Source organism: Hesperophylax consimilis, chromosome 18 (genome assembly GCF_061612785.1).
Source record: "Hesperophylax consimilis isolate HC1 chromosome 18, BYU_Hcon_1.0, whole genome shotgun sequence".
Lineage (NCBI taxonomy): Eukaryota > Metazoa > Arthropoda > Insecta > Trichoptera > Limnephilidae > Hesperophylax > Hesperophylax consimilis.
This window is the reverse complement of record NC_142853.1, coordinates 30,542,700-30,558,533: the sequence shown is the minus strand read 5'-3', so window position 1 is coordinate 30,558,533 and position 15,834 is coordinate 30,542,700. Positions and strand designations below refer to the sequence as shown.

At 34.6% G+C, this 15,834-nt stretch overlaps 1 protein-coding gene across 2 annotated transcripts; it reads right to left on the bottom strand.

Moving 5' to 3' along the window:
• Nucleotides 1–6,560: 6,560 nt before the first annotated feature.
• Nucleotides 6,561–14,370, bottom strand: LOC149415642 (speckle targeted PIP5K1A-regulated poly(A) polymerase-like). 2 transcript variants are annotated; one of them, XM_089642501.1, is made up of 5 exons: nt 14,214–14,370; nt 13,103–13,287; nt 12,699–12,938; nt 9,527–9,736; nt 6,561–8,133 (listed from the first exon to the last, which is right to left on the bottom strand). In XM_089642501.1, exons 2-5 carry the CDS (start codon nt 13,257–13,259, stop codon nt 6,674–6,676), a joined length of 2,067 nt encoding a protein of 688 aa, XP_089498627.1. In that variant the 5' UTR covers nt 13,260–13,287; nt 14,214–14,370; the 3' UTR covers nt 6,561–6,673. The 2 variants fall into 2 exon arrangements, with proteins under 2 accessions (XP_089498627.1, XP_089498628.1); XM_089642502.1 differs by lacking the exon at nt 14,214–14,370 and adding an exon at nt 14,127–14,188.
• Nucleotides 14,371–15,834: the final 1,464 nt, after the last annotated feature.

Genomic DNA, 15,834 nt, shown 5'->3' with positions numbered 1-15,834 from the left:
CTTCCCCACCTTCCTCTTTCCCTTCCCCACTTACCTTCAGCCTCACAACATCCCCCAATTGGGGATGCCATAGTCTCACTGGCTCCAGACGGGAGCAGTTGGGACTCTTGTGAGGTATTCACTATAAAAAAAAATTAAAAAAAACTCATCATTCTTAGTTATGAAAAGTTGTGAATGACAAACTAGTACTAACGCCATCCGTTGACAAAAATGTAAACTAAAGGACTAAAAGGCGCACTTGGTTATCGATCTTTTTTTATGAAATAAAATTTTATTTTTGAGAAATTCTTGTAGATGTCAGCATCGTGATAGTTTTACGAATGTCCAAGTGAGCAAGAAATACATTTATGACGAAAGAGAGCGGGAATATCGGCCGTCAAAGTTTCCGTATCAACTGTTGATACAGCCGCGTGTGAGTATAGACTTTTTGCCGTAACAACAGTTGATACGGCCGCGTGCAAAGAGTTAAGTATCATCACCCTGGAGTAAGACCAGCATTTAATACTGAAAAGTTGCTTGAAATGGCTTTAGCCATGTTTGGTGGCCAGATCTGAATAGCCAGGTACTTCCCCACCACCTTCAGTCCCACAACACACCGACTTGGGACTGCGCAGTATTCACATAAAATAAATGTAATTCAAATGTTAGGTATGAAAAATAATGAGAAATAGCCACATTTAGGACGGATTAACACAGAATTTGAACAACTCATCAAATTTCAAAGTGCTTTCATCATTTCACTTTTGTGAAACAACTGGCCAATATTGATATAATTACAGAACTAGAATAGAATATTCATAGAACTTGAAAATCAGCTTAGAAATTTGATGAACCTGAATGCCCCACAGGGGCAGCTGCTGCTCGAGCATAGGTAGTCGGGATCATTTTACCCGGAGACTACTGTTCTGATATTTTTAATTGCAGGGTACAAATATGGGGCAGCCAATTATTAAAATAAATACAACACCATGGTTTAGAAATCACTTTAATTTTCAACAAGAAAAACGTCAAACAAATAAAGGACACACAGGTCCCATAAATGCAAAATATGGGTGCTATGTTCTTATGACGTGCTCACTTATCCTCCATACGCAACACAAATTCTGATCCCTCAGAATGCATGTGTAATATTCAGCATAGTCATGTCTGATAATAGATCACTTCATAACATCTTACTAAATCTATTATTAGCTGTTCATCTCAAAATTTTAACAACAAAATATAATGCGTCAAATACGTAATCTAGAAATATGTACACTGGTCACACGCATTGGAAGATGTGACATGTCCCGTGCTGACCTGGACCTGGACAGCACAGATCGGCGTTGAATCGTAGATCATGTTCCTAAAGCATCTATTTTCATAGAAAATGTGTGTTGTGGATTTTAAGTTGTCCAGAATGCTTTGTGCGTGGAGCCAGTGTGTACCTACCTAAGATAATAAATGTAAATATTATGTTAATTATGATGATTGGTGACATTTAAATGATATCAAAAGATGTATTTATGCCTATACTATTATAATCTTAAATAAATCATTAATTTAAATTAACATTCTGATTCTGAGTGAGTTCTGACCTATTACATCTAAATTTTACACAGTAAATTGTGTATGTGTTTCTTTAACAAATATTTTCTTGAGCTTTAGGGGATAAAAATAAATAAATAACCTTGAAAAAAAAATCTACATTAGGATCAAATAAAATCAGCAGCCATAAATAAAAAATGTCAACATAATTTGGAAGTCAGAAATAAAGAAAAATCAAATAATTTGAGTTCTCGTACCTCGGAACTTTCGTTCGAGCAGTTGGAACCCTTTCACTCTAACCTAATGAATAGTTATCTTATCACTAAAACTATACTTATGGGATGTATGAATACAATGGACATTGGATTGTATGCATAATACATATTTAAGGAGAAACACAATGAAGTAATGCAAAATTATTTGTTTTGGTTTGAATATTTTGTTTGTTTGTTTTTTTTTTAATATTAACTCCACAGGTGGCCCTGAAGAAAATTATTTCCCTCAGGGCCTATGTCATCTTTGGGGATGCTGTGTGGATGTGTGTTCATTAATACTGTCAGTAGGACACATCTTGGCCTTTGAAACAATCCAACAATTTTTTGACAAGTCTTTTTTTAAACCCCAAAAAAAATAATGTATAAGGCCTATAAAAACTACTTTAAAGTAAAAAATCTCCTACTTACTAACCTCTTCTAGGTTATGGTTTTATTGTATAGTGTGGAAAATTAAGTTCTTTAGAAAATTATTGTTATTGTTAGCGGCCCAATTACAAATGTTACGCGACGTGGTGCATCAACTTAACCCATTTACGCCTGCCGTGCCCAAACGAGGACGCCTTCAAATCTACCCACTATTTTGTTATTAATGTGGTAAGTTTTGCTAACAGTGCATTATTGTCGAGGTGATTGATGTGTCTTACATTTTATATAAAACATTTTGGATAACACCATTTATAAAAAGTATTTTAGTGTCATAAATAAAGTGAATCTCAGAGTTCCAGTGATTACCAAATGTAAGTATTTTTTTTTATATGTTTACGTTTGTAAATTCTTAATTGTTCTACATAATCTCATTGAACACTTTGTTTACTTTGGAATAAGAATTTGATAAGGTAAAATATATAATTTACTGAACTGTGAACTACTTTTTTTGTTGGTGTCCCCAAATAGGGATAGTGGGCACATAATGAGTAAAATATTCTTTTTTTTTACAGAGTTTTGACTGCACATAAATATGTCTAAACGGCAATTTGAAGTAAGCGATAACTATCATGGACTCCAGGAGGCCCTTGATGCTATTATGGCAGAAGAGGACTCAGATGTTGAATTTGATATCGTTGCTCTTCCCCCAGAACCAAGTATCCTCACTGATGAAGAAGAAGGCGATGAAGACAATATTGTTACCAATGACATGCCAAGAGATATTCCTGGAAATATCGAAGTTTTTGTAAACAGAAACGAAGAAGATTAGGACAGTTCTGATGAAGAGCCTTTGTCAAATTCCGCTAGAAGGCAACAATGCAATGTTGGGCCCTGTTGGCGTAAATGCGAGCCTAGCTACGATCACATGCCTTTTGATGAGAATAATGTACAACAACGATGCGAAAACCGAATTACTGATCTCAAAGGTAAAAATCCTGTTTCAATTTTTGATCAGGAAGTAATCGATATGATTCTTCAATATTCTGATTTGTATGCATCACAAAACAATAAACATGATATCAATATTACCGTTGGTGAGTTGAAAACATTTTTGGGCATTCTATCTCTATCTGGTTATCACACTTTGTCTCGCGAACGTCTTTAGACGAGGACTGTAATGTACCTGTTGTTCCTAAGGCAATGACGAGAAACAGATTTTTAGATATCAAAAAGTACCTACATTTCTGTGATAATACTAACAAACAAACTACAATAATGTTCTTCCGTTGGGCAAAGTAAAGGGCTGGAGCTCAATCGAAAAGAAGAAAACCGATGTAAATATTCCTCAAGTATTTGTGAATTACAACAGAGTCATGGGCGGTGTCGATCAAGCCGATCAGTCGATTTCAACGTATCGAACTTCAATACGAGGCAAGAAGTGGTGGTGGGTGTTATTTACATACATGTTCGATCTACACATACTTAGTAACGACGTGAAGATGAACCAGCTACAATTTCACCCATCAGCCTCGATAGTGCTCAATTTACAGTTTGATGGTTTTGGCCACTTTCCGGAGAAGTTGACAAAACAGTTGCGATGCACTATTTGCCATAGTAAGGCACGTTGGGAGTGCAAAAAAACTTTGTGTATTGAAAAACCATGCTTCGAGAAATACCATACTGAATGAGCCCAGTGTCCCCATTTGAGCATGGCACTTTTTTTTCTAGTAAATAAAAAAAAAAAAATTTTTTTTTTTTGATTTTTGTTAAAAAACTCTATTCCCTACTACATAAAGTGGATTTATTCTTTTTTCTACGATTACGTCTTGGGCGTAAATGGGTTAAATCATTTTGGTCATTAGTGAAAATATATTTTTGGTAACGCATATTTCAGCCATTTTATTATTCAAAATATCAAATTAGAATAAGGAACTCCAGTAATTTTTTTTATGAACAACCTTCTAACTTAATTAACAGTTTTTATTTTAATTTTTAAAAAAATTATAATTTTTCAAAGCCCGCCAAAATGATTGAAATCTTTTGATGTACATTTGACGTCACACGTACCTCGGTTTTGTCATTTTGAAATCAATAATAAGCAAGATAACATAACAAAGTATGAGTACTTTTGAATAATGTGTATACCACAGCGGTGACCCGTGCGCTAAATAGTGCAAAATTGACTGCATTCTTAATGCACGCGGGCGATCGTTCCACGTGGGAGCGGCGAGTTCTGTCTGAACCCGCCGACCAGTCACAGGGCTAATACAATGGTTTATTAATTTTATATAAAAAACGTTGCATTTTCAGGATCAGCGTTTGTTGATGTATAATTCTATATGAATATAATATCGACTGTGGTTTGGTAAAGCTCTGCAAGCCACAAAATGAAAATTTTACAGGAGACCATAAAAACAAATACAGATCCATAAAAATAATTAAAAATCGTGAAGTTCATATTAATGTGGTTATTTGCTTTTTTAAAATTCTACTTATAATTATGAGATATTTGACGACAGAAATTTCATCTACGGTTTTCTTGAAATAACCTAAATATTTTTTTAGATTTTAGTATTAAAAATGCCTTAATCAGCAAAAATTACTTATTTACCATGTTTTACTTTGAAGACTATTCAATTTGAAACCACTGAAAAGTAACATTCCCAAAAAAATGTGTCTTGAAGGTTTTACCAAAACACAGTAGAATATATATATTTTTAAGCCATAATATTTTTCACTGGAGTTCCTAATATTATCATTTATGGAAGTGACTGAAATTTTAATTTTCTTTTAAAAATGAAGAGATGGCCGTGTTTGAATTTTGATGTTCCTCTCCTAAATGAATTTTTTTGAGGAAACTTTCCCTTTCCTTCTAAGTCTACGTATAAACAATATTCTGCATATGGATAAATAATATCTGACTATTGATTGAACTCAGAATTCATTCCCATATCTAAAACCCCTGAAATGAAGTCAATAAATTATATCTGTCTCTATTGATTGAACACAGAATTCATTCCCATATCTAAAACCCCTGAAATGAAGTCAATAAATTATATCTGTCTCTATTGATTGAACACAGAATTCATTCCCATATCTAAAACCCCTGAAATGAAGTCAATAAATTATATCTGTCTCTATTGATTGAACACAGAATTCATTCCCATATCTAAAACCCCTGAAATAAAGTCAATAAATTATATCTGTCTCTATTGATTGAACACAGAATTCATTCCCATATCTAAAACCCCTGAAATGAAGTCAATAAATTATATCTGTCTCTATTGATTGAACACAGAATTCATTCCCATATCTAAAACCCCTGAAATGAAGTCAATAAATTATATCTGTCTCTATTGATTGAACACAGAATTCATTCCCATATCTAAAACCCCTGAAATGAAGTCAATAAATTATATCTGTCTCTATTGATTGAACACAGAATTCATTCCCATATCTAAAACCCCTGAAATGAAGTCAATAAATTATATCTGTCTCTATTGATTGAACACAGAATTCATTCCCATATCTAAAACCCCTGAAATGAAGTCAATAAATTTTATCTGTCTCTATTGATTGAACACAGAATTCATTCCCATATCTAAAACCCCTGAAATGAAGTCAATAAATTATATCTGTCTCTATTGATTGAACACAGAATTCATTCCCATATCTAAAACCCCTGAAATGAAGTCAATAAATTATATCTGTCTCTATTGATTGAACACAGAATTCATTCCCATATCTAAAACCCCTGAAATGAAGTCAATAAATTATATCTGTCTCTATTGATTGAACACAGAATTCATTCCCATATCTAAAACCCCTGAAATGAAGTCAATAAATTATATCTGTCTCTATTGATTGAACACAGAATTCATTCCCATATCTAAAACCCCTGAAATGAAGTCAATAAATTATATCTGTCTCTATTGATTGAACACAGAATTCATTCCCATATCTAAAACCCCTGAAATGAAGTCAATAAATTATATCTGTCTCTATTGATTGAACACAGAATTCATTCCCATATCTAAAACCCCTGAAATGAAGTCAATAAATTATATCTGTCTCTATTGATTGAACACAGAATTCATTCCCATATCTAAAACCCCTGAAATGAAGTCAATAAATTATATCTGTCTCTATTGATTGAACACAGAATTCATTCCCATATCTAAAACCCCTGAAATGAAGTCAATAAATTATATCTGTCTCTATTGATTGAACACAGAATTCATTCCCATATCTAAAACCCCTGAAATGAAGTCAATAAATTATATCTGTCTCTATTGATTGAACACGGAATTCATTCCCATATCTAAAACCCCTGAAATGAAGTCAATAAATTATATCTGTCTCTATTGATTGAACACGGAATTCATTCCCATATCTAAAACCCCTGAAATGAAGTCAATAAATTATATCTGTCTCTATTGATTGAACACAGAATTCATTCCCATATCTAAAACCCCTGAAATGAAGTCAATAAATTATATCTGTCTCTATTGATTGAACACAGAATTCATTCCCATATCTAAAACCCCTGAAATGAAGTCAATAAATTCTACAAACATTTCACTTGGAGCGTTAGTATTTCCCAAGACAATAAAAATTTTTTGCTGTAGAGCGTTTATTTCAAGTTCTATAGTGAAAGTGAACAAGGGACAAGTTGGCAGTTGATTCTTATAGAGGATATTCAAAATATGATCTGACACAGAAATGTACCAAGCCAGGGTAGATGGATCCCCATTCACTTGGTCAATGTGATTCTTTCTGATTGACCACAGGTTATAAAAAGAATCACAAGTATAAATAATGGGAAAACCAGCTTCATATTTGGATTTAAATTTTGTGGTAAATTTACATTTTAAAACATTTGTCAATATGTTTTCCACCAAAAGCTTCAGTCTCTGACCGTATAAAGTTATTATTTGATTGGCGAATTTTCCAACCAATTTTTTTTTTATTGGATATACTTTCTTAACGGAACTCATTTTGTTGAGTGGGATCCCTTCTATCCCGACTTCGGGGCTCAAGAGTTTGTGCAAAAACCCGTCAAAACATTGCGTATGTCGAGCGAATTGTATTTTCATCAGCCCTGTTGCGCACTCTTTAAGGAATAACTTCTTTAACTTTAAAGACACTGACGCTGTAACATTACGGTTCAGTTCAAAAGGATCCTGAACATTTAAAGTTTTGCAAATTGGAAATGGCTGTATAGGGTTATTAGCAACATTCAAAAGAGATACGTATCTGTGGAAGTTGGGGGGCAATTGAGATACATCTTGAAAGGTGGCGATGGGTAAAGACAGACCAGTCAGCGGGCTGAGAACAACAGTTTCCAATTGAAGGCTCGAGTAAAAGCGGAAAAATCCTTCCAGCAGCGTCAATACATTGGAGTCATTATGATTTTGAGGAAAGTTGTGTAAGGACGAGTCAAAGCCAACATTCCACCCCTCTTTAATGATGTCACACCGGGGGTCTGTCTGTAAAAACTCTACAGGAGGTAAAATAGGTTTGACGAGGCGTTGGAGATAGAAAATAACCAACAGTATCATGCCGTAGTTGGAAAATTTGTTAGGGCCGGTGAGCTCTTTAAGTTTGGCCCAGTATTTGATTAGAACAAAAAGGGGGATTAGGCGAGAGTCTGTAGAGATGAAGAACCTTATAAGATTAGTGTTTATGATACCGTTCGGACTCTTAAAGTTGATATCCACATTGAATCCGGTGGGAATGTGTTTGTACTTGATGATGGGGACTTTAGCACTGGGTATCATGAATACATTGGAAAATAAGGCCGGGTGGGAAAGGAAGGCCTTCTTCGCTAGGTTTATACAGTTCTTTTTAAGAGCTGCATTACTGTAGGCCCCGTAGTGGTCTGGAATCTCCGCAAAGCAATCCACGTCACTGTCCAATATTGCCAATCCATTCACAATGGAGCCAAAAGGAATCACGCTGATACCTGGAACAAATTACATGCATTATCTTATCATTCTCCGAGGCTCACAAATTATATTAACGGTATATGATGGAGAAAATGGTGAGATTTGATGGAAAACAGCTATCAAACACTTCTAAAACTACCTATCATATACCATTCCCAGACTTGATATTTTTTTATTACCAAACTAGCTACACCCCGCCACGCATTGTTGTTGCTCAGTCTGTGCAGATAGAAAAACAATAGCGCGTGTTGCTTTTATGTCCAAAAGATGGCGCTGTTTTTACCTGTCACAGCTGACAAAATAGCATGTTTTTATCTGCAACAGGTGACATCTATTTTATTTAAAATATGTAGATAATACACACATCTGTGTAATCTGCGTTAAAAGTGAATCTACACGCTTCTAATTTAATCACCTGTATCTTTGAAAAATTACATAAAAATGTTTTATAAATCTGTCAAAAACAAGCATATAAATCTCAGGAATAAAAAAAAAGTGTTGATTGACCAGTTTCCCGCTTGTGTTACGAGTTTCCGGACCCGTGTATAATGTAGAGTTCTAAATAATAAACTTTTAAAGAAATATAGAGCTGAAAGTAACCCCGAAAAGACTGACTACCTATTTTGAATTTACAGGTATGAAAAAAAGCCACGTTGCCACGGAACTCCTCTATATCCATTTACAACCGGTAAAAAAATCTGAACTGTGACGGGCCACACGCCTAAAGTTCTTAGTTATGATCCCACGACTATGGGCTTATGGGCGACTTACTGGATGAAACATGTGCTTGTGAATATATCCTACGTAAGCAGTTCCCGCACATTCGTTTGATATCCCAAAAACATATTTATTTTCCGTCAGGATTTTATCAAAGACAAAATGACTCTCGTATGAAGCAGTTTGCAAAGGATTATAGATGGGGCAAAATTAATGTCATAATGTGAATGTGCAAAATGGAGTCAAATGTTATTATACCGATACGCACATGGTGCAGGACGACGAGGAATACGATGACGAAATTCACGCTGCGTTAAAAAAAAACAGACTGGAAATTGGTCAAATAAGCAGTAACAATAATTCCGTAAACATTAATGTCAAAGCACAATGACATTTGACGCCATTTGCAAAAATTATTGCACATTCACATTATGACATTAATTTTGCCCCATCTTGTATGTAAATAGATAAATATTATGTTAGTCATGTCAAGAGTCAGATTAACAGTAGAGTATGTAGGAGACAATATAAGAATGTGAATAAAAAAAGGAGTAAGTGCCGAGACAGAGTCGCAGCGGTCTATCCCTACAGAGAAATGGCATGTTGGTTAGTTAGGTTAGGTCTTTTTTTCAACATTCCGTTCTGTCATGGAACCAGTAGTAGTGCATAGTATGCTGTAAATGAACAAGTTACCGGCGAATATCTGGCCGAGGGCTCTCTGCGTGTCCTCGCACAAGCAGCCAAGAAGCTCCACTGTTTGAGGCTTCAGGCGGATCTCCTGCAGCAGGGTCACCAGCTGCTGCTCAAAGTCTCCGCGCAGATCATAGGAGGAGGCAGGCGGCAGGTCGGGCTTGTGAGGAATTCCGTAACGAGAGTCTGGCGGATTTCTTGGCTTGGGTCTATCTGAAAATTAAGACATAAATTTGGAATACATGGTACATTTTTCCACAGATCGTAAAAGGGCCATCAAAATGGCACACTTTTGGCAACATTGCTGGAAACTATAGCCAATCATTGAGATATAGTTGGGCAATGTTTTCGACAACATTGTAGCCATGATATGATATGGCCCAAATGCGATCAAAGCAATTTGTGATTAAATATGTCAAAAGTAAAGAGTTTAGTTATTATTGTAGGTAATTGAAAGAAAAAACTTTTATTCTGTTGAAAAACATTGCCTTATTTTCTTTCAATTTCAGCATTACGTTTTATGAGGTTATTTTTTTAGCTTTTAGGAGGAAATCGCGAAGAGGAAGGTGGGGGAGTACCCGACTATTCAGATCTGGTCACCAAACACAGCTAAAGCCATTTCAAGCCACGTTTCAATTCTAAATGGTGGTCTTTCACCAGGAACACATGCACCTATTATTTAGTAAGAGCAGCATCAGAACAATGACCGGTCGGTGGCCGAGTTGACATCGCGTTTGGGTCCCACCCAGACATAGTGTGTTCAATTCCTCGGCTGGCTAAGTCCTCCATCACAATACAAGCAACATTTTCCGCTTACTGTGGTGGTAGTAGGAGATTTTCAAATATTGTCAGGTTATTCCTAACCCGGAATTGTTTGTCTTTCATAAAAATAAAAATAAATCATTTTGGTAGAAAGTCATATATTTCCAGACTTACTTCCAAATTATGGCGATTTATTTTTGGAGTGTTATGTTGTGTTGCCTTTAGCCTCGAAGCACGTCTATTACCAAGTTATTAAATGTGTTTATTTTACTTATACCCGGTTGTTATGAATTAAAATAATCAAAGAAAACCTATTAATCAGATAAAAAGGCTTCGAAACACTAGAATAAAATTAAAACAATAGTCAAGAAAAGATAAGTTTATAAAAGAATTATTGTGAGAAAATTGGTCTGTTCGTAGGTGGTAAGGTAATCCTAAACATTTTTTAATGATTTGAAAAAAATAAATTATGTTACATCATTTACAAAAAAATATGTTACAATGTAACCATAATTAAGAGAAGCTTAATATGGGGTAATTTAGAAAACATATATTATTAATTAATTTAAAATATATATATACAGAGTGTATCGGCACGTACCCGACAAACTTTAACCAGCTTTTCCTTAGCACATTTGGAGTAAAAAATGTTATGGGCACTTTGCTGTCCGGTAACATTTTTTTTCAATTAAAAACAAAAAATGATAAAAAAAATCCACACTCCGTCACTGTCATTGGCATTGTTTCTCGTGTTCAACAGCTGTTATTAGCAAGTGTGTCAAAAAGCGTGTTCGCTCTTTCATACACACTAAATAATAATAGCTAAAAATGAGACGAATGGTGCCATGCCATTTCGTTGTGATCGTAAAAGCACGCTAATGTAGGTACGTACGTATATTATTCAACGAAACTCGAATAAAATATTGCCGGATGGTTTTCAAACTTTGACAAAGGATAAAACAGTGGTGACATGTGGTGAAAATATGAATAGTAAATTTTTTATTAAAAAAAAATGTTACCGGACAGCAAAGTGCCCATAACATTTTTTACTCCAAATGTGCTAAGGAATAGCTGTTGTTTGTTTTTGAGGTGTTATGCCGTGTTGCGCTAACTCCTTCTTTAGCCGACGTTTCGGACATCGTTGCAGTGTCCATCATCAGGGCAGATCCGGTAGATCCGAAGATGGGCATAACACCCCAAAAACAAACAACAAAAATGCTTTTGGCCGTGAAAATCTAAAAACTTACCTAAGGAATAGCTGGTTAAAGTTTGTCGGGTACGTGCCGATACACCCTGTATATATTTCACTTTCAACTTAAGTAGTGAACTTATTGTGTAGTGAACTAATTGCGTACTTCAGGTAATCTGAAAAGGTCGAATCAGCCATTCGCGCTGATGTAGTCGGATATCATGTCAACCATTACTCCTATGCAATGGCGAAAGGTTTTTACAAAACTTTAATAAAAATAGTAACAAAAATGTCTCAATGCTGTTTTGGGCTTTTATGCTCCTCGATAATGTTTGGATAGGTTTCTTCATGATGAACACTTAAGAAAAAAGTGGAACATGCCTTAAAAATACATAAATATAAACCAACATAAAATTCTCACATCTTCTATATATTGCATATAAATAAAAATGTAAATGTTTGTTTGTTCAAAATCATAAATCTCCGAAATTTCTTCACCGATTGCTTTGAAATTTTGACACTACATAGCATTTGAATATGGGTGTGTTTTTATATACCTATATTATATAGATTTCACTTGTGACAGGTAAAAACATTTGAAATTTTAAAAACAGCGCCATCTGTTGGACAAACGAGATTTTTTTTTAAAACAGCGCTTTCTGTTGGATGTAAAAGCAACATGCGCTATTGTTTCTCTATCTGCACAGACAGACACAGCAACGCACTTACAAATTTTTTGTTTGTTTCATCAGTTTCATCATGCCTCTGGAATCTGTTATAATTGTAAGTTTATTTCTGTAGCATGAATCTGTAATCTGTTATAATTGTAAGTTTATTTCTGTAGCATGAATCTGTAATCTGTTATAATTGTAAGTTTATTTCTGTAGCAAACCGCCCATTTGAAAAAGCAGCGAAACTTATTTCTCTTCTTATCTTGTTAAAAATATTTGTAAAACAAGGAAAACAATCTGAAATAGGTTGCAGTTTTAAACAAATCAAGTCTACCTTTTTCTCAATTACTTTTGCATTTATATTTTTCAATTCATTTTTTTAATAATTCCTTGTCACTCCTGACACCATATTCGTCAACCATTTAAAAAAGAAATCCTAAATCGTTATATCTTTTGAACCGTGTAACATAGCTGTCATATCACGCAAATCCAACCACACCAGTTCCACCAGCTTCGAGCTTTCCATATTACCTGCCATTGTTTTTAAACATACCTTTTGGGTTATTTTCTCGATGTTCTCGTGACCCATTTGTTTCTGACTTTGACATGATGAGAAGTTTGGATCCCTTGAGGTACAGGTTGCCTTTGACCTTCAGCGCCGAGAGCATATCATTCACATTGCAGAATACTATTTCAACCTCCTTGTTAACTTGGTTAACTTTAACATACTTCACGCGTCCGAACTGCTCAAAGAAATCTTTGTAGTGTTTATAATCCAATGGATTTCCAGCTCCTAAAATAAGAAAACAGGTTGTATATGATAAACATCCCTTCCCTTGTCAGACTTATGACAAAAAGATATCTTGAAATAATTAATTAAATACATAATATGACAAAAAAATGTTATTATTTTAGTCTTAAGACTTTTCGCCGCTGGCAAACAAATGATTGACTTACTTTTGACGCAGATTGTGGTGTTTGAACCCCGATAACATTCATCCTCTCTTGTTTTATGTTTTTTACTATTATCGTGCGACTTTTTGTCGTGTATTGGCATCTTCCTATTGCAAGGAATGCATTGGTAAAACTGGGGTCCTTTTTGGGGTCGATTCATTTTTAATCAATGTAATCTAGCTAGGAATCTGGAAACGGAATGTCAATCTAACATATAAAAAAACACTAGGTAATTATTTGGGATTGCTGGTCACGTTTAATACAATTTTGTTTTTAAATAAAACCCTTTGGTTCACTTTAATTACTATGAACGGCAACTATCTGCATTTCGGAAATTTTAATTAAAATAAATTTACAATAATTAAATTAAGTGTCGCCAGTGATCCTGAATATTTACCAAACACTGTAATTTTTAAATTAATAAGCGCCCAGGTTATAAAATTAGAAGTTTTAAAACATTAAAAATGGGAAACATTAAAGTGGTCCTTTTTTTAAATTTTGATATCATTCTTCATAACATGTAATTAATAATTTATTCTTTCGCCTTAGGCGCCTTGGAGAATATCAATATGTTAATCTACGTCTCTGATGCTATTGACCATTGATCATTTATGAGACTTCCTATTGACGGAGGGGAATGATGTGCATTTTGATTGAGTGCAAGGATGCCATAGTTAAGAGACATTGACGCAGGGGAAGGATTGTTTTGCTGTGCGATTGACAATCGTTTGTTCAATTTCTTAATTTATATAGCCCTTTGGAATTCAGTTTCATCGCGAAACGAGATTTGTTTTACGTATATCTCGATTTTCCAGAGTTACGGAAAGAAAAATTCACAGTTCGCACATTTTAGGTTATGTTTCCGCAGGAGTCTACATGGCGTCTCCAAACTGATTCGAAAGAATTGACGGATCGATTGAAGTTCCGTCAATCGGACTTCAATGTACATTGTCAATGAGGTGGAACATCGATAATTGATATTGATCGTCTCCCGTCTACTTTAAAATGTAATAGAATGTTGAACTACCAGTGCTTTTGTTTGTATTATATTACTAAGATAAACGTTTAAAACAGAGAAATGACACGGAAGTAAATAAGTAATAAGGAATCATACTATGGTTGCTTTTTTATATTCATAGGCAGTAACAGAGAATTTTCATTAAAATAAAGCAAAATGCACAATAAAAAGCATTGAAAACTTATATCGCTGTCAGTAATGTCAAAATATGTTCAAGAAAACGAAACGAGAAACGATTTTGGAGAACACAACCATAGACCATAGAAGTGCAAGCATAGAAGCAAGAAGCATCATAGAAGTTTAGTTTGGTACAAAAATAAACCACTCACGGTTGGCGTTTGGGTTTGGAGGTGTGGCCATAACTCTAATCGAAAATTGGAACCGAAATATTGTGACGTCGTATGATTGCCTAACTATATCCACATTAATAAGTAGTACCTATAGGCTCCGAATAAAAATTGTACTGTCTGGCATATCTATCTACCTATTGGCATATCTATGGTTTTTAGATCCAATTTGTTTCATACAATATAACAATAATATAACACAACTGAACCACTAAAACTAAAGTAATATTAGTGAATTTGTGATGGTTTTGAGGGTGGTACTTTCTAGTAATACTTTACGTATTATAATATAACTAGCCGTGAATCACTGAACCCACGGGATATTTTGTTTGTCTCACGATGTGACAAATGTAAAAAATTACCTATCGAAATGTGTTGGTAACATACAATACATGTTGTATTCTTACCAGCGGCGTAGCTACCTAGGGGCTACGCGGGGCAGTGCCCCGGGGCCCTCAAGCTCAGGGGGCCCTCGAATCTTTACCAGAAATCTCGATCGAACTGAACTTTTGGAAATTTCTCCCATTTCAAAATAAACATGACAGGTTGCAACTTGCAATCCCACTTTAATCATGACAACTCAGGGCCCGTTCCCACTTCCGTTTTCAAATCGGAGGCGAGTCCCGTTTTAAAAACGGATGGCCAATGGCCCTGTTCACACTTCCGTTTTGAAAACGGATCCGTTTTGAAAACGGACCATACTCTACGAAAAAAAATAACTGTCGATTCAACAAAAACATGTTATTTGCTCATTCTTCAGTAATGGTGCGCAATGGACGACGATGAAGCTCTTGTTGTCATGTGGTACATATTAAAAAGAAGGAAAAAAGTGAAAAGAAAATTTTGGGTACACCCAATCATAGCCGAATGATTTTCTGTAGGAATTTTCCAAGTGTTAATTGGTGAGTTGAGAAGTGATGAAGTAAAGTTCTTTAATTATTTTAGAATAATAATGATTGGATTATTTATATAGCGCCGTTTTCACCATGAGAAAATCACCTCAAGGGCGCTTAATGGCTTAAGAGAATGTCTATCAGTGATAGACATTCTCTTAAGAATGTGATAGACTATCACTTCCTTTAACCATCTACTGGAATGAGTTTCAGAGAGCTTAACATATCAAAATACAAAATTGAGTGAGTGCATTTGTCCTGAAGAAAGGCTATCGATATTTTAAAGTAAGAAAACAATAACAACTCAAATATTTTTTATTATGTGTTTATTAAACTAATACGCTCTTCCGTGCATCTCATTAAAGCTTTAAAATTTAAAAAAAGTAAACTTTAAAAAATTAAAATTAAAATTTTGATATACAAAAGTTGTGTAGGTACACCAAGTGTTTTGTTTTTATTTAGTTAAAGATAAAATAT